The sequence below is a fragment of the Paramormyrops kingsleyae genome, chromosome 11 (assembly GCF_048594095.1).
Source record: "Paramormyrops kingsleyae isolate MSU_618 chromosome 11, PKINGS_0.4, whole genome shotgun sequence".
NCBI classification, from domain to species: domain Eukaryota; kingdom Metazoa; phylum Chordata; class Actinopteri; order Osteoglossiformes; family Mormyridae; genus Paramormyrops; species Paramormyrops kingsleyae.
The window spans coordinates 16958332-16977679 of NC_132807.1; the positions used below are offsets into that span (position 1 = coordinate 16958332).

The 19348-nt window shown below is 44.9% G+C and overlaps 2 protein-coding genes across 6 annotated transcripts; one reads left to right on the forward strand and one right to left on the reverse strand.

Moving 5' to 3' along the window:
- Positions 1-316: 316 nt before the first annotated feature.
- On the reverse strand, positions 317-14428 carry slc24a1 (solute carrier family 24 member 1). Of its 5 annotated transcripts, XM_072718158.1 has the most exons (12): positions 13850-14428; positions 13583-13634; positions 12167-13322; positions 9533-9595; positions 9023-9131; positions 7256-7306; positions 6828-6908; positions 3404-3474; positions 2696-2914; positions 2477-2566; positions 2121-2287; positions 317-1781 (listed from the first exon to the last, which is right to left on the reverse strand). In XM_072718158.1, the coding sequence occupies exons 3-12, from the start codon at positions 13178-13180 to the stop codon at positions 1532-1534; spliced, it is 2115 nt and encodes a 704-aa protein (XP_072574259.1). In that variant the 5' UTR covers positions 13181-13322; positions 13583-13634; positions 13850-14428; the 3' UTR covers positions 317-1531. The 5 variants fall into 5 exon arrangements, with proteins under 5 accessions (XP_072574259.1, XP_023672322.1, XP_023672295.1 ...); XM_023816554.2 differs by lacking the exon at positions 13583-13634 and having other exon boundaries at positions 12167-13096; XM_023816527.2 differs by lacking the exon at positions 13583-13634.
- A 664-nt stretch (positions 14429-15092) lies between these two features.
- On the forward strand, positions 15093-19182 carry ints14 (integrator complex subunit 14). Its single transcript, XM_023818432.2, has 11 exons — positions 15093-15206; positions 15773-16019; positions 16196-16459; positions 16776-16894; positions 17007-17149; positions 17250-17342; positions 17441-17585; positions 17685-17818; positions 17976-18094; positions 18301-18366; positions 18560-19182. Exons 2-11 carry the CDS (start codon positions 15798-15800, stop codon positions 18815-18817), a joined length of 1563 nt encoding a protein of 520 aa, XP_023674200.1. The 5' UTR covers positions 15093-15206; positions 15773-15797; the 3' UTR covers positions 18818-19182.
- The last annotated feature ends 166 nt before the right edge of the window (positions 19183-19348 follow it).

Sequence of the window (19348 nt, forward strand, 5' to 3'; positions counted from 1 at the left end):
AGTATAAGGTATATTATTCAGTATTTCATAATTATGGTTTTACTGTATTCCTGCTATATTTCTAAAGCCTTCTGAATACTAACCTTCACACAAGGCTGGGATTTTTGTCTTCTCTTATTAACCACAAGTGACAGGACACCAGCTTTTCTAAAATAGTTTTAAGGGCCACCTGGCAAATAGCAGAGAGCGTTTCCTCCCTTCCGAATGAAAGGCTGTTAATCTAAGCCAATGTGACTCCTTCACTGCTGTTTACTGACATGTACTTACTGTTAAAGTGTAGTGAGTTTTAACGATAACAGCAACGGAATGGTGGGCAGACAGTTACTGCTTGTTTAATGAATTCATAGTGCATTACGTCCATTTTGAGCCTCAGTGGTACCTCAGAAATGTCACATTGACATGTAGATTGATGCGCAGGACATACAGCCCCACACAAATACACATACTCACACGCACCAGGTATGAACAAGATACATGCATCTTTAGACCAGTCTCTTAAATCACATATTAAAAACACTTTTAATCAAAGTTAAATTCTTTCATCCATCACTTAACAGATACCTTTGACTTGGTTATGGTGGTTTTCTGCGGGTGCCGTCCCACACTTGCAATGCAGTACAGAAATTCCTACAAGCCTTACTGATCTGCCCTGGAAGTAAAACAGGGGTAAAACAAATCAATCACCCCCAGCACTCTCAGCTAATACCCCTTTTGATGGGAGGTGATTAATATGTTCACGTCTATTGTTGTGATATTTAGCCTGTTGCACCAGTTTCAGTTTTAATTTCTATAGGTTGAAATGATTTGTTAAACCTGATCCATATTCACAGCATCTTTAGCAAGAGATTAAAAAATATCATGGTTCTACTGCTTTACACATGAAACCTGGAAACATGATCTCATAAAACCTGAAGCTCACTGTCGAGCTTCTGTGCATATTCATTACTAAACAATCCAACCGCTGTTCTTGACATCCAATGCTACAGTACCATCTTAACTCACTGGTGTTCATACATTCAAAGACTCCGTGTGGATAAGCAGATAAATGAGCTTAGTGTATATGAGTCGCATTAAACAATGGTAGGTGAGCATGCTTTGTCTGCTTGGACAGCAGTACAAACAGGCAGTATGAGGGGGAACATCAATCTACAAAACCTTCAACTGAGCTTAGTGTGTTTAAAAATCTGTGTGGGACCACACTGAGGTGTGGGAGCCTGTGTGCTGCCCTCAGGTAGACACGGGGCAAATGGGGGCACAAGTGCTATCCTAAGATGGACACAGGGCAGATGGGGGCAGATGTGCTGTCCTCAGATATATGGGGCAGACAGGGGCAGATGTGCTGTCTTCAGATGGGCACGGGGTAGATGGGGGCAGATGTGTTGTCCTCAGATAGATACGGCATATGGGGGCAGATGTGCTGTCTTCAGATGGACATGGGGTAGACAAGGGCAGATGTGCTGCCCTCAGATGCATGGGGCAGAGAAGGGCAGATGTGCTGTTCTCAGATGAACATGGGGCAGATGCGCTGTCCTCAGATGGACACAGGACAGACTATGATGCGATCTTCCAGCATGACACTGAGCACCAGGAACACAAAGTAGAGCAGGAACATGGTGAAGCCGAGCCTCTTGCTCATCTTCCACTTGCAGGCAGCGATGGAGACAATGACAAAGAGCAGCATGAGGAAGAGCAGCACAATGGCGCAGAAGAGGCCGTTGCTGCTGACGGCCACAGGGACCAGACCGTTGAACAAGGAGAACATAAGCCAGGGCAGGGGCAGCCTGGGGAGGGAAGGGGATGCGTGTGAGGCTCATGCTCTCCCAGGGAGAAGCGTGTGCCTCATCTACTGTTACTGTAAATGCACGGTGGAAGGCAGAAAATTCCATGGACGAGAAAGACTGAATTATGCAACCAATTATTACAACCAATATTCATTTGGGATCAACTAAGTGACAGCAATTTTAAACTTAATCTCTGAGGCTTATGAAACAACCACATGAATCAGCAATAGTTACTTACCATTTAGGGAATAAAAGCAACTGATCGTACCTGACTGCTCTGGTTCTATTAGTAATGAATCTGCAGGCATCACCAGTGGAGCCCAGCTAGTGGCAGCTCACCCCATTGTGATGTCAAAGATATTACTGCCCACTGAGCTAGACACCGCCATGTCGCCGAGGCCCTTACGGGCCACGATGACGCTGGTGATGAGATCAGGGATCGAGGTGCCAGCTGCCAGGATCGTCAAGCCCATGATTTCCTCTGAGATGCCAATTGTCTCGCCCACCTGCAGAAACACACTCCGGTCAGAGGGGGGAGCTGTTTCGTTTGAGGGTGTAGAGTACAGCCTAACAAAGAACACAGATGGTTACAAACACGCTCAGAAGGGTAACACTGAGACTGTTAGCTTTGCTTTTTAAGAATACGCATTTGAAGCTGGCAGTAAGAATTCTACAGAAAGGCTTGAGTCACTGACCTGATGTGCCCACCACACCATCAGGTAGGAGAAGACTGCAATCCAGATGATGGACCCAAGAAAGGTCACTACAAAGTACTTTTTGGAAGCCTGCAGAAGGCAAAGTGAGAGTGGACTGTTTCAGCTGTACCTTGGAGTGTTTCTGGCTCGTTCGGCTTCTCGCCAGGCTGGTTTAGCGTGTGCAGGCCATGGGCCGTGCACGCTGTGGCTGGTCTTTACCAGATTTCGCATGTCAGGGAGGGTCAGCCACAGCGGGAAGATGATGGGCAGCAGGAACAAATAGGTGGCCTGCTTGCGCCGAGTGTCTGGCCACTCCAAAGACAGCGGTTCCTCGTTCTCCAGGTCCTCGTCGTCCTCGCTGTCATCGTCACTGTCCTCGTCACTGCTGTCCTCGTCACTGCTCTCTTCCGAGCCCCCACCATCAGCACCTTCCCTATCCTAACATACAACAGGGGAGTTCCTCAGACCAGGGGAAAGCAGAGGAGGCCAGTAGGTGGGGATGCAGAGGGACACTAGGATGGACAATATGCCTGAAAAATATCACAATATTTTCAGAGATTATCACGATACTGATATTTATCACAATATTCTAAAAATCGTTTGTAGAAAACAGTAAAATATGAAAAGTAAAATTATGACCAAATAATTTTATTAATAGTTATGGAGCGTGTGACAGGTATAATGATAAAATACGCCACCAACAGTCTCATACCTTGATGCAATTTGTGTATCCAAAGTGCATTATAACTCTTAATTATCCAAGAAAACAAGTGTTTAGGTGATAACACGATACTCGCAATATTCAAATTGATGATGATGTGAATGTTCATAATCACGGTACGATATTTTATCGATATATCGCCCCAGACCTAGGGGACGCCCACGAGCGGCCATGCTTCAGTGAATGACGGATGTGCTATGATGCACCTTCTGCTCCTGGATCTCCTTTCCCTCTTCCTTGGCTGCAGGCTGGGAGGTGGAGGCCTCAGCTGCTCCATCTGGAAGTCAACAGGAAGATGGGCAGATTCAGCAGCTGGCAGCAACGCCCCTTCATCGCTGCTCATGGAATGTGAATTCATCGCTGCTCATGGAATGTGAATATGTTCTTTACACAGCACGTATCAGAGGCTGCCCCACACAGATTTTACTGAGCTGTCATACCATGAAATAGAGCAGGGGTCCCCAAATATCGATTGTGGGGTCCAGATTCAATTGTAGGTTGGTTCCGATATTGGTGACCACTGTACCGGTGATCAATTTACGACCGCACATCCCGGACAGGACCGTAGGGTTCCTGGAGAGTTTCTCAAGAAGCATGGGACACAAGGCTGGGGGGTCTCTGGATTTCTAGTCCATTACAAGGCACATACAATCACACACTCACACACCAGGCTATCCTAAGGTACCAGCTATAGCCTAATTGCATATCTTTGCACAGTGGCTAGAGACCCATGTGACACGGAGGGGACATGCTAACTCCACACACAGCCAGTGGAGGCAGGATACTCACCTATCAACCATCCCAGAGGTGTGGGCCAAATAAGCTAGTCTCTGAGCCACCATGCCACCTTCAGTGTTCATGCTTATTGTAATATAACCCCGTTTCCAAAAAAGTTGGGACGCTGGGTGAAATGTAAATAAAAATAGAATGCAATGATTAACAAATCGCATAAACCCATATTTCATTGACAAGAGAGCAAAGACATATCAAATGTTGAAACTGAGACATTTTATTGTTCTATGACAAATAAATGCTCAATTTGAATTTGATGCTAGCAATACATTGGAAATCAGGCCTGTGGCATGTTTACCATTGTGTTGCATCACCTCTTCTTTTAACACCAGTCTGTAAACGTTTGGGTACTGAGGAGACCAGTTGCTGGGGTTTTGTAAGTGAAATGTTGTCCCATTCCTCCTTGATATAGAATTTCAACTGCTCAACAGTTTGGGGTATGTGGCAAATGTTTCTAATGCAGACAGGCCAGCCTAGAACCCGAGCTGTTGTACTACGGAGCTATGCTGTTGTAATACGCACAGAATGCAGTTTGGTATTGCTGAGATATACAAGGCCTTCTCTGAAGAAGACATTGTCTGGATGGCAACTTATGCTACTCCAAGACCTGTACATATCAGTCAGCATTAACGGTGCCTTCTCAGATGTTCAAGCTACTCACGGGCACTAATGCACCCCCATACCATCACGGATGCTGGCTTTTAAACGGTTTACTGATAACAAGCTGGATGGTCCATCTCCTCTTTAGCCCGGATAATGCAGCGTCCTTGATTTCCAAGAAGAATTTGAAATCTTGATTAGTCAGACAATGACAAAGACAGTTTTCCATTTTGCTTCAGTAGATCTTGAACAAGCTCAAACCCAGAGAAGTCAGCTGCGTTTCTGGATCATGTTCAGATATGGTTCCGTCTTTGCATGGTATACTGTCAACCTGCACTTGTGGATGCAGCAACGAATTGTGTTCACAGACTGGTTTTCAGAAGAGTTCCTGAGCCCACGCAGTGATTTCCACTATAGAATCATGTCTGTTTTTAACGCAGTGCCGCCTGAGGACCCAAAGATCACAGCTATCCAATATTGGTTTCGGCCTTGTCCCTTGTGTACAAAGATTTCTCTGGATTCTCTGAATCTTTTAATGATATTATGTACCGAAGATGATGAAATTTCCAAGTTCTTTGCAATATTACATTGAGGAACATTATTCTCAAATTCTTGTGCTATTTGCCCACACAGTCTTTCACAGAGTGGTGAACCTCTCCCCATCTTCACTGCACAGAGAATCTGCCTCTCTGGGGGGGGGGGGGGGTCTTTTATCCTAATCATCTTACTGACCTGTTGTCAAATAACCTAATTAGTTGTGAGATATTCAACCAGGTGTTTTGTTTTAGCATTACACAGTTTTTCCTGTCTTTTGTTGACTGTCCCATCTTTTTTGAAACTTGACATCAAAATCAAACTGAGCATTTATTTGTCATAAAAAAAAATCAGTTTCAACATCCGATATGTTGTCTTTGTTCTATTTTCAATGTCCTTAAATATGGGTTTATATGATTTGCAAATCATTGCAATTTGTTTTAATTTGCGTTTTAGTCCCAACTATTTTGGAAACGGGCTTGTATCATAAAAGTCAGTAGCTACCAATAATGTAATAACGTGCCAATAACATGATGAATATTAGTTCTTAATGCACTAAAAATCGATAACGTAACAGCTAGCTAATAATATAATAAGTTATTGCATCATTGGTTCAGAAAATATATAATATTATTGGCCAGTTATTATATTATTGGCCAGTTATTATATTATTGGCTGCTATGGGGTGGTTTCAATTTTCTCATTAACTGCAAGACCAAGAGATAAACGTTTGTATATGTTCATTCCAGCTTGTTCAATTCTATACATCACTGATTTTACTTGGTGTCATCAGGTTGACTGTAATAACTGTTAAATTCTGTTAGTAGGTAATACCTGTTAAAGTCTGAATGCATGGCCAAACACGAGCCCGCGTATTACACCATGAGCCAGTGCTGGTGTGTTACCAGATGCGCTCACTATATTAAAATGATTAGGTGCTGTGAAGTCACCATATAGATGCTCTTCCTCCAGAACATTCTGTCTAAGACTTAAATATTAAAATCACCAGCCATAATATTTATTCATAAGATAATAAGGCTAGAAATGACATAGTTTTTCACCTTTTTATAATAGGTACAGCTGAATAACACAGCTTTTCATAATTTCTAATACAGTATGCATATTCTTTGTGTTATTATACAATGAAAGCTGCAGAAATATGTCTCCAGTGCAGGGGATCCCAGGGGAAGGGGAAAAATTGCTCATCCTTTGTCACCTTAACGATTCTGCCTCAATGAGTTCTAAGCAACAATTACCCTGATGCTGAAGTGCACGGCTCCATCTGCATGTAAATCCCAGAAGCGATTAGCTCAAAGGCCATGGTTCTTACAGCCCTGCTGGTGACCCATTGTAACAAAGCACTCCAGAGAGGAAGTCAACAGGCAGAGAAGGTGAATGCAGTCATTACTACTCGGGGCCATGTCGAGACGCGTAGCTGCACTGATTGCACGTGCTACAGGCTCGTCAAACTCCTCTTGTTGCTATGGCCACCGATGCTGCAGCTTGACCATGAGGTTGTGCCCACAGACACACAATTCAGTACACAGACACTGCTTGAGAAAACCTTTTAGCTTGAGAATCAGATTGGAGCCACATGGTTTTTGTCAGCTAGCTGTAATGCTCGCCACCGTGAGTGTCATCGCTCCTTATCCGAGGCAGAGGTCAGGGTGGGGAGAGCCCTGCTTTGGCGGTCGTCTATCTTACCTTCTGCTCTTCCTCGCGCCTTGCTCTCTACCTTCCCCCTGGCCATTTTGTTCAACATCTCGGCCTTGTCCTTAAACTTAACTGTAAGCGAGAGAGAGCAAAGGTGTCGGCACTCGGTGAGGGGACCGGACACGACACCACCCCACCTCGAAGCGAGCACGAGCATCTAGCGAGAAGGCAGCCTATTACTTCTCCGACTGGCCATCATTTGGGGGGGCGGGGTGTCTCCCTTAACACAAACAGGAGCAGATAGTCTGGAATCTAGACGTCATACCGGACGACACAATTTCATGTGACAGAGCGACAAACATGCAAAATCACAGACGCTACAGAACGCGATACACAGACACCAGAGGAACGACTGCAGATTTCGCAGGACACAGAAGCAACAAGACACAGGTTTGGTGAGCAGACCATTCTGACCTTACCTGGTCCCTGCTCTGACCCTCCAGCCTTTACATCCCCATTAAAGCCTGTTTCTAATGGACAGAGATTGACACATGAGAGGACCCACACACTGCATTCAAGGCAGCTTCACAAGGGCACAAATCGAGGGCAATCAAGACAGCCGGCTATGAGTAATGAAGGCAAACACTGAACATACAGGCTTCAGAGGCCAGCCAAGGTCACCTTGAAGTCCTTCTCATTACATCTGGTTGTAAGCTCTGAGGCAGGGTTTTTCAGTTATGCTCCAGGTATTTACCACACCAGCAGAAACTCAAACAGCAGTTAATCAAGTTTGTTGAAGATAATACGCTGAATCGGGTGGTTTGTCGTGCAGTCGGACCAAGAACCTTCTGGTCTTGGCCATCCATCTCCTTGCTTGAATGATCTACCACAAAGCTCTTTCTCTTGTGCCTCTAGAGAATGCAGTGGCAAAGAGTTTAGGGTCATTGGCTGTCTATAGGAGTCTGCTCTGTGTGTGTAGGAGTGTCTCTGTACTAAGTGTTCTACCTCCGGTCCTATTGAGATAAAGAGATTGGGCTCAGAGTGGTTGGCTCTCCTCCAGCCTTTATTAGCTGTAGCATTAAAAGCTGATTAAGAGGTCGCCAGAGGCTGTGAGGCTGAGCCCAGGCCTTGGGGGAGGGAGGACATCGTGAAGGTCACTCTACGGGAGGAGCCGGCACCTCAAACCTCAAACGGTACCCTAAAGCAGCACTCTGACTGGGTCGGCTGGGAGATCTTCCTGACAACATGTGGGCTTTCTAGTTTTCCACTCAGTTTGGAAGCCATAAGACAAACAAATAATATTTTCTACTCTTGCACTGTCATCTCGGTGTTCATCTCAAGCCTGCATGTCATTCATGTTCACTGTATTCTATAGTCGTACATGCATGTACAGAAAAGCATACATAAATGCACAAACAGCTGTGTTTTTGGGCCATATATTTAGCATCCCTGAATCTGAACAGCCACAGAACCAGCTTGCTATTTCTTAAAAGTTAGCCAAAAAATATAAGCAGAGTATGCAGGCTTAAAATGTATGGTAATATGAGTATTAATACATTTTTTAGGACTGAACATACATAATTGTCGATGCCAATGTTCATGCTGTGTGTGCTACATAAATATCATAAGACAGAAGAACAAATTTTACACATTGCTATGAGCAATTGATGCTATGAGTTGTTACTGTAATGCAATGCTATGAGCAGTAAATACTATGCTATGGGCAGTAGATACTATGTAATGGGCAGTTGATGCTATGAAATGAGCAGTTAATACTATGCTATGGGCAGTAGATACTATGTAATGGGCAGTTGATGCTATGAAATGAGCAGTTAATACTATGCTATGGGCAGTAGATACTATGTAATGGGCAGTTGGTGCTATGCTATGGGCAGTTGATGCTATGTAATGGGCAGTTGATGCTATGCTATGAGCTGTTGATGCCATTCTATGAGCAGCTGGTGTTATGTTACGGGCAGTTGGTGCTATGCTATGAGCAGTTAATACTATGCTATGGGCAGGTGGTGCTATTATATGAGCCGTTGGTGCTAAGCTATGCTATGCTATGCTATGAACAGTTGATGCCATTCTAAGAGCAGTTGGTGCTATGATACAGGTAGTTGATACTATGTTTTGAGCCATTGATGCTAAGGTATAGGCAACTAATGCAATGCCTTGGGCAGATGACGCTATACTTTGCTACATGGAAAGTCAGAAAGTCTAAATAGACAAAACCCTAATCTAACCTTCCCCCAGTGGATCAAGGGTGTGGATCATCAGCTGAAAGATGGTATTCCTCATGGTGCTGTTGTGTAGGGAGGCCGAGCTGCCTCCTCGCTGCAGGGAAGGTTTCGGCTGTGGAAACAACAGAATTCAGTTCACCAACATACACACGATTCACGCGGTCAAGATCTGCATATCGAAGCACAAATTCAAAAACTCCCTTTTGGAATACAGCAGGATACTGCAGAGGAATGCTGCCCATCACTCAAACACAGCGGACAACCATCCATCACACTGATCTTATTTACATCAAGTGGGAGCAAATGTTCAGCAAGGTAAAAGAGAGAGATGTGACAAAATCCACCATTTAATTGCATAAAGTGAGATAAAAAAAATACTGCACTCAAAGCACAGAACCAAACCAGCATGTTTCTGCTCTTGTGAATCCTCAGCATTCCAATATTCATAGGGTCACTCGGGTTGATCGTCTATGTGTTTCTTTATTCATTGATGGGCCACATGCAGTCACCTACCTTTAATCTCTTTTTGTCCTCAGGATGGTCCGGAAGGTTATCGCCACCAGGTGTCCCATCGTCCTGCATGCATCATTGAAATGTTTCACCAGAGCTGACTGGCAATAGCCATTAGTGCTGTCGCTATGCTAACACTTCCTGTTTGGTGTGAAGTTTTCATCACTGGGCCCTTGAGCAAGGCCCTTAACCCCAATTGTTCCAGGGACTGTCTGACTCTGCTTTCCCAACGGTACCTGGCTTTGCTTAAAAGTGTCTGCTAAAGAGAATCATGTATAAATGTAAATGTTTCAGGAGATTCACTGGCACTTTTTGCCTTGTCATGGCAGTGTGTCCCTTCTGCGGCTCGGATTAGTCATGTGACAGAATGATTCAATCACAGCGGCCCATCAGCCTCGATCGACTTTCCTTAAGCCCACTGGTCTTCAGCAGAGGCTTAAGGAGTGTCACTCTGCTAGTGAGAAGATCTACCACTCCACACAGGCCAACGATTCTGCTCAGTAAGCGTGTCCTTAGGCTCTCGTTAGGTTTGTTTTGTAGAGCATCTGTGCGTTCATCAAGAGCTCACAGCCACATGTGATGAATGTGTAGATCAGTAAGACATATCACAAGGTCTGATTCTGCACAACCATGCCCCACTTAAACAAGCCGACTGCATGAACACAAGCTCACTCTCATCAGATAAAATGCTGTTAATCATTTGCTCCTCTGACAGTGACCACAACATATAAGGTTACAGTTATGTACAGATCTGCACGCGTATCAGAAAATTAAGAATTCAAGCCCAGTTTACAGTGATCCCACTCGTATGATCAGAGCTCTGGGCCGGATGACAATGGCTGTATCCTCACAGACAGACAAGCTCTGCCTGCTTTATAGCGCCTTTTCCACTCAGCCTAACCTTTGTTAACAGAGGAACAGTGTGGTTCAAACTACGAGGAAGGTGGCAGCTTGTGTGCAGTGATGCCGGGTGTGAGCACTGGCACGCCGTCATTGGCTGGAGGCTCAGGCCTCATGTTTGCCAAATTGGCGATGCAGTGAAATGCTGTTGCATGTAGACGTAAAACACGGCAGACGATCTCAGCTTTGTGAACAAGGAGTGGTTACGTGGCATAGACCTGTGCAGAGTGGTGATTTATTCCATTTTTTAATCAGACATAAAGCCGACCCATTCCTCTCACATAAAATGCAGGGGCTATTGCACTGCAGGATGACTGTTGTCTTCCACTTATCAGTGACCTTTTTTGCCAGTATTTTTTCTTATCGTTGCATGTTCACATTCACAATTGCTGGAAAAGAGATGCATCCCCCAGGTGAGTCAGAATTTTCAGAGGAGGGCTTAGTGGTCTGGAGCACTGCGGATTTTTCGCTAGCATGAGCTTGCTTTAGCCTTTCAGTTACACTTCACGGAGTGCTCCACTTTCCAGCCAGAGTCCCTCAGAGGATTAGCTGCTACGCTAGGTGATCGGCTTTGGTTCCAATGGAGTTACAACAGCTTCCTTTGTCTCTACATGCGGGAAAAGGCAGGGAGAGACTGAAGGGGGTCCAAGCCTGTTACACGGCTTGTTTCAGGAAGCATACTAAATTAAGACAAGTTAAATGCCAGTTTGCTTAGAGAATAAACAAAAATATTAATCTTTGTTATAAAACGGGTTGTTGCCCCTTGTATCTTACAGAATCATCAAGATGCTACGTGTCAATATGTCATGTAAAATGAAGGAATGGCAGCCTAAAAATGGGCTGCCAAACGACTGTGTGGAAAATTACACAAACGTGGCGTAAATGATAAACAAGTGCCGAACAACACACAATCAAAGCTGTGATGATCAGAATCCATCATCAGGCACTTGACGGTCACGCCGGGCCCCTCTCACATTACTCTCACATTACTTACAAATCTGGGAATCCATCTCATTTCTGCTCATCAAACACTAACAGGCAGGGCAACGTTTCCAATGAGCCCTTCAATGCGGCTCATTAATAAACATGAGCTGAAATTAGAACAACCATTGGCTCGCAGCTGGACACGAGAGGCGCTGCCCATGTCAAAATATGGCCGTATAATTAAAGATTCTTATACACAAGGAAAAGCAATACAAGTACAATACATGTTAATTTAAGTCAATGCATGAGATGTTGATTAAGGCAGTGTACATAAAACAGTTATACACTGCTATCTACTGCTCATTATTCATCATCATTAGGCCTAAATTCAACAAATTACGACCGCTCTCTATAAATAGAAATCATACCCTTCACATTTCTAAGACAACTAATTGTATAAGTTTAAGATGGCTTATAATGTATGAAACATCTTTAAATATCTTGTTGCATATTTCTGAAGTTTAAACTATGTATTCTAGAGAATGAAATGGACAGTTTATAAATGAAATATGAAGTTTTATGCTAGTGATCATAGTGGAATCCTGTAAGCATTATCACAAGTGCATATTCTGTAATCGGTTTTTTTCAAACTGTATAAATGTGAGATTTTGTCTCCTATTGTGACCTTGTATTTCTAACATCTCAACATGAATTACATCATATTTTTCTTTTCATAGCAGGTCTAGCTGTCTGCAGATAACTTAAGCGAATGTGTGAAAAGGCTGCAAATAAAATGAGCAGAGCGAGGCCGACCTTCTCTGGCTCCTCTAGGGCGATGGCCTTCACGATGTTCTTGTGCTTGTTGAGCTGCGTCTTGAAAGCGTTCTCCAGCTGCACGTTATACTTCATGAACCACACGTAGGACAAGTACGCCAGTACCAGCAGAATACTCTCCCACCACATGATGGTGCTGTCCAGGAAGAAGATAATCAGCAGGATGAGGTCCATAATGTAGAAGGACACGTCCCGAAAGAGCGGCCACCAGGTGAGGTGTAGGATCTCCCGTGAGAAGAGAGCGCACATGCCGATCACAAAGAGGATGTTGAAGACCGCAGAGCCCACGATAGTGCCGATGCCCACGTTGCTGTGTGCGATGAACACCCCGATGAGCGAAGTGAAGAGCTCAGGAGCCGAGCCGCCGGCCGCCATGAATGTGGCCCCGGCCACATCATCCGAAATTTCCAGCTTATCTGTGATGACGCCAAGGGCGGGCACGAAAAACTCATCACAGACAATGGCCAAAGACACAAACATGTAGATCATCCCAAAAAGATGCAAAACGACCCAACCCTGTCGCCTCTGATCCACAGAGAAGAGGTCCTCTGGGTATTCGCCCTTCACTCGTGGGGCACTGCCAGAGGAGGGCGCTGTGGTGTTGGGGGCATGTGTAGTGTAGGGTGTAGGACTTTGGATGGGCATGGTGGGTTTGGGGGGCTCTGGGTCAACGTAGACGCAATGTTTAAGGTTTGTGTGGTTTGTGGTCATTAAAGGAGGTGCTGAGGTCATCACAGGAGGAACTTCTATGACTGAAGTGGTTGTTTTTTCGGTCGGATGCTCTACTGCCTGTTGGGTAGTTACCGTGAGCTCCTGCTGGTCAGATTTAAGCACACTGTCCGCTGTCCCAGGCTTATCCTCGATCTGTCGCTCCAACCAAGGTTCTGAATGCCTGGACCTTAAAGTCAACTGGTAGACACAGCATATCAAAACTCCACAGAGAAAAAACACTGCCCGGCTCCAGTGAAGTCTCCGCCTTCGTGACAAATGCATTCTTTCACAAAAGATCAAATATTCACACGCATAAATAAATGTAATTAATACTGCACTTTCCCCATCCAGCTTCTAGTTCCCTTTACAAGCAGGTTTTTATATGTTTCATCTCATCTTTAAAACAGATCCTTCAGGGCTGCACCTGTTGAGAAGTGGAGACATAAAGCGTAAATTAGATGAAGTTTTTTTCGATTTTTATAAACCGCTTGCAGTCTGATATGAACGCGCAGCCATAGCGCACTTATACTGAACAGGTTTCAAAGCTCAAGGTGAAGCAACACGCACCTGTTACTATGGCTACAAAATTACAATATTTCCTTTCCCTGAAAGATACCTATTAAATCGCATGGAATACCAACTGAAAACACGAAAAAAGGGAAAAAAAGAATTGCGTTTACGTACATTTTAATCCGATGGCGATAAAGACCGCGGAACACTCAGCGAACCACAGAATCTGCTTAACGACATACATACTTGAGCAAACCTTTTATAAAATACGTATTTTTACTGATTTCGATCAAACCTTTCAACGGCTGTAAATCCCCTCTAAAACAATTAGGATTCTTAGGTCTCTCGACATGCAACTCATTAAAAAAAAATATGTTACACGTTCCCTATATTTAAAAATGAATTCAAATCATTCACACGAGCAGAACAGCCGAAAGTTACCTGAGAGCGCAGGATGGTGGAGGATCCCTGCTGGAGATAGATGAACCCTGCAGAGATGTGCGCTCCCAGCCGCGGGTCAGGACGCCCAACCGGGACGCGCTTCTCCACGCATCAGCATAAAGCCTAATGCTTGCACGCTTTAATCAACAGATTATCCCTGGCGTCCCTCACACTCTCATTATCTTCTGGACAACTTTCACCGATGGCGGCCGCTTCTGAGCGATCTGCTCACTGACTGTCGCTGTTATCTGTCCTATCTGTGATGGGACACACAGGCGTGCTTTCCACACCGTCACTGGTGTCCACGCTTCGGCGGGGGGGTCACCTATGCATGTACAATATAAAATCTAATTTATTGACAAAATAACCCCCACTTTATTCATTATTTAAATTCGTGTCTGTACAGAAACAGAATTGAGTTGCTTACATAGAATTCCCAAGTACACCAAAGATATGAACCCTGTTCTGGCATTTTACCCTTGATTTTCTATACAGTAGGCTATAAGAAGCGTGTATGAAGATAATTGATATATGACATATTTGTACGCACGCATTCACATAAAAGATTACCAAAGTGTTTATTCTGAACTGTTTACTTTTTAATCGAACTATTTGGATATATCATCAAAAATGGGTGTATATAGGCTATCATCAAAATATAAGGAGAATTTCCACACGGAGTACCACTATTCTATTCTATTCTATTCTATCCATTTTAAGATTAATAGCTATTTTGACAAGATTTTTAAACTGAAATAGTGATAATGTGCTATGCTCTTTGTGTTAATTGCATTCCTTGGTGCATCTAGAATAATAATAATAAAAAAAAATAAAAAAAAAGCTTTAGCTATACTTTGCATGAGAGGATGTTTTATTTGTAAATAATCTATATCCATTCGCGGTTAAACATATCTTTGTTATGAAAATCAGAAATCTGAAGTTTTGTCGTAGTCAAGATAGCAATATGACACAGAAACGTGTCCTTGAAAATTCATGATAAATTTTTTAAGTGTTTGAAGTTCATTGATAATTTCTTAAAGTCTCAAATATACACATACACTCACCGTTTCACACACACACACACACACACACACACACACATATATATATATATATATATATATATATATATACACACACACACACACACACACACACACACGGCATCAAAATGGAAATCCCCGAAGTGCCTCTAGGAACTAAAGTTTGAAACGGTGAGTGTTCCTCACGTGCGCATTTTCGAGGCGCGCAAGCGCTGGAAACCGGACGCAGAGTTTTGTTTATATGGCGTGAGGGGATTTTATTGTTGCCGGTGAAGTTCGTAGAATTGTTTACGCTGTAGCTGCTTCCCCCAAAGGTGTGGTAGGACGAGTTCTTTAAAGTGTTTTTATTTCCCGTAATTTTTAAATAAACTTACAAGTAAGAGAAGTAATTTATGCGACCGCGTTTTGAATGAGAAGTTGTTTGGTTGCAGGGTTGTATTTAGAGGATTTTTTGACTTTTTATAGGTTTCTATAACTTACACCCATTTGTGGTATTTGTTTCGAATAATATATTTAAAATAAAAAATAAAACCTGCGTGCGTTTAGTAATTTCTAGTTACTAAGACACTCGAGAAACCCGACGGCTCTGTATTGCTTAATGTATAGTTTCGCATTTTTTTAATGCTGCCTGTAACAGTGAATCGTATGAAGTTATGTTATATTCCACGTAACTTCCTTAGATTAATCTACGCTATTGCAAAACATGACGTAGATGTAGACTAGCCGTAGTTTGTGACTGAAACATTAAACTGTGCGTGACATAAGGGTCACACAGCCGAAGAACAGGTTTATAGTAAAGCGTACGGAAACGTCTGTAGTGGCTTTTGCGAAACAAAACTGTCGCCCCTGCTGTGCTGACATTTTTAAGGGCTTTTCACAGGAGACGCGCAGGTGAGTCTGCAGCCATGCCGACCGTGGTCATGATGGACGTCTCACTGTCCATGACCCGGCCAGTGGTGGTCGAAAGCAGTGAGGAATTTCAGAGGAAGAACCTGGCGATCCACGGGCTGACCATGCTCTTCGAACACATGGCCACCAACTATCGTTTGGAGTTCACTGCACTGTTGGCGTTCTCATCTCTTTGGGAGCTTATGGTGCCTTTCACCAGGGACTACAACACCCTGCAGGTACTCTTTGTTACAGGGAGTGTCTGTGCATAGTTTGCTCGCTTAATATGGCATATCGTATTAAATTCAGAAAGCAAGCTTTGGCCAGTCGCCTTTAACGTTAAGACTGCTGGCCGCATGGGATAACCATGCAAAACCATTATTGTTTCTTTGGAAAATGTTTCCCTTTCTGTTAGGAGGCCCTGAACAATTTGGAGGATTATGATAAGACGTGTTTAGAAGCGGCCCTGCAAGGTGTCAGCAACGTTGTGCAGCAGGAGTGGGGCAGCGGTTGTCCCTGCCAGGTGGTGCTGGTCACCGATGGCTCACTCGGGATCGGACGTGGCTCTCTCCGCCACTCTCTGCAGACCATCAAGCAGCGTGGGGAGGATAAAAAGTTCCCTCTACCTTTCCTCTTCCCGTCAAAGCTGTACGTCATGTGCATCGCCAGTGCAGAGGAGGTACCGCAGTGGCTCTGCTCCCACCCCGAGCAGCGCCTTTCATTTCCTGCTTTTCTCAGCATGTGTTTCATTATGTCATTTTTTATATTATATTTATGAATGAATCAATCAGAGGTCTGAGGTATGTGTTGTGCAGTTTATGGATAGTTTTCGAAAAACAAAATCAACACAAAAGCAGTCTTGTTATAATTCTTAGGTTTTTAATGGAAGGAAGATCTGTGAGTTGTTACTGGACATTGTTGCATGCTTCCTTGTACAGTGTGTGTAACTGCTAATGACGAATTAATGTTCGTGGGTCCTGTCTTGCATGTGACAGCTGCAGTATGGTGACGCTTTGGAAAACCTGGAGCAGTTGCTTAACTTGAACGGAGGAGAAGGTCAGATCTTCACCATGGAGGGGCCGCTGTGCTTGAAGAACGTGCAGTCCATGTTTGGGTATGTCTCCATTCCTCCTTTGTCTTATGCTGTGGGCTGCCTGTTCGTGGAGCTGGTTCTGCTGGGTGTTGTGTATCAGACACCACAGTCACGTTTGCATGTCTGTGTTCAGGAAACTGATCGACCAGGCGTACTCGCCATTCCACGCTGTGCTGCGCTGCGGGAACCTGTCATCAGATGTGCAGGTGTTCCCTCGGCCCGAGCCGATCCAGTTGGACGAGGAAGTGGACCCCACACCCAGGACCATTCTTACTGGTGCTGACTAAACCTTCTCTGATGTTTAGGGTTATAACTTCTTAACATTATCTACTCTCAGTGGCCTGAAATGCTGGGTTGACTATTGATTTTGTTGCAGAACTGGAGATTGTTGGCTTCATCGAAATTGGTGACATTTCTAGTCCGCCGGTCTTATCGAGGCACTTGGTTCTACCCATCGCTGTGAACAAAGGTCCATCCCGTCAACCTAAATGTGTAACAAAACCCACAGATATGAGCATGTGATCAGAGATGTTCAGGCATGACCAATTTGTCGAACCTCATTTACAGACGTAGACGAACTGGGAACAGGGGCCCCTGACGAGATGGAGGAGGACAGCTCCAGCACTCAGATGGCAGGAAAGAGCCCCAACTTCTGCGTTTTGCTGCATGGGAGCCTGAAGGTGGAGGGCATGGTGGCACTCGTACAGCTCGGGTTAGAGACCAGCATGGCGCATTCCTGTCTTTCTGATGTCACAGCAGGTCATCACAAACAGAAAGGTCCACCCCTGACCTTCTGTCTCTCTGCTTTCAGCCCTGACTGGTTTGGGATATTATACTCTCAGGCTGATAGCAAGAAGAAATCCAACCTGATGATGTCGCTTCTTGAGCCTGGCTCAGAGCCCCTTCCCTGGCTAGGAAAGATCTCCCAACTGGGCCCTACATCAGGTAAGCGGTGGGGAGAGACCCTTCTCTCTAAAGAGACACATCTGCACATGGACACTCAAGGGAGTGTCACAAAAATGAATTCTGAAATATAACTGAAATGTACTCAAAGATTGTGCAGAAATATGGGTTTCAGGGTTATTTCTTGACCCGTTTCTAGATGCCGCTGAGAATCCTTATGGTGAAGATGACAGCAAAAGCCCTTTCCCACTACAGCCCAAGAACAAGCGCAGTTATGCTCAGAATGTCACTGTGTGGATTAAGCCCAGCGGTTTGCAGGTACCACTTGCAGTCCAGAGGGAGTGTCACGCATCAGGTAGCGCTCACTCTTTCAGGGGAGGGTGGAGTGACACGTGTCGGGGACCGCATGCCATTCCGGGGTGGGGGTGGAGTGTCACGCGTTGAGTGCCACTTACCCGCCTGGGGGAGGTCACACATCAGCCACTGGTTTCAGCTTACTGCCTGCTGTTTGATGTTCAACACAGACTGACGTCCAGAAGATCCTGCGGAATGCCAGGAAGCTACCAGAAAAGACGCAGACCTTTTACAAGGTGAGCCTCTGGGGCACCTGTCTGGTCTCCCAGCGTGCCATAATGCCTGTCTGTAGGGAAGCCCTGTGTGGTCTCTCAGCATGCCATAGTGCCTGTCTGTAGGGGTCTCCCAGCGAGCCATAGTGCCTGTCTGTAGGGAAGCCCTGTGTGGTCTCCCAGCGAGCCATAATGCCTGTCCGTGGTGTCGTGTCAGGAGCTGAACCGGCTGCGGAAGGCGGCCCTCGCCTTCGGGTTCTGGGAGCTGCTGAAGGGGGTGGCGGACCTGCTGGAGAGGGAGTGCACGCTGTTGCCGGACACGGCCCACCCCGACGCCGCCTTCCAGCTGTCGCATGCCGCACAGCAGCTGAAACTCGCCAGCACAGGGGACTCCCAGTACGCAGCATTCCAGCATAACATCACACCTATGCTCACAGACTTCTCAGGAGGGGCCGGTGACCGCGACCGCCTGTGAGGGGGAATGGGGCTCTGTCATACTCCACATGAGCGAGATGCTGCAGAGAGCAGGACCATGGGCAATACCATTCACCGCAGTCCCTGAGCCACGCTCCACCCCTGAATGACTGGCTGAATGGAATCACCGTCAGGGCCTGATGCTTTTTTTAAACCGTTTTGTTCTGGTTTAAAAAGGAAAAAATCTGCCGTTTAGTGGAGGGTTGAGCCTATGACTGGGCAGCAGATCTTGCCGGCCAGTCCCTGCCATTCGCTGTCATTCCAACTTAAACACAAGGCAACATTTCCTGCATTTTTGTTCCGTTTTAAATTGAAACCTGTCTAAATTATAGAAATGAGTCAAATTAAACATCTGAAAAAAAATCATGCTGAGGCTATATGTTTCTGAAGATGTGGTGTTGACAAGTTTTACAAACTTAGACCACTAAGGGAATTACAAGTTAAGGAAACATTACCACAACCAAACTACCGGGTTCATATTCAGTCATGTCAACCTGCAGAAAATTACGTATTTAAAAGCATTCAAGTAAAG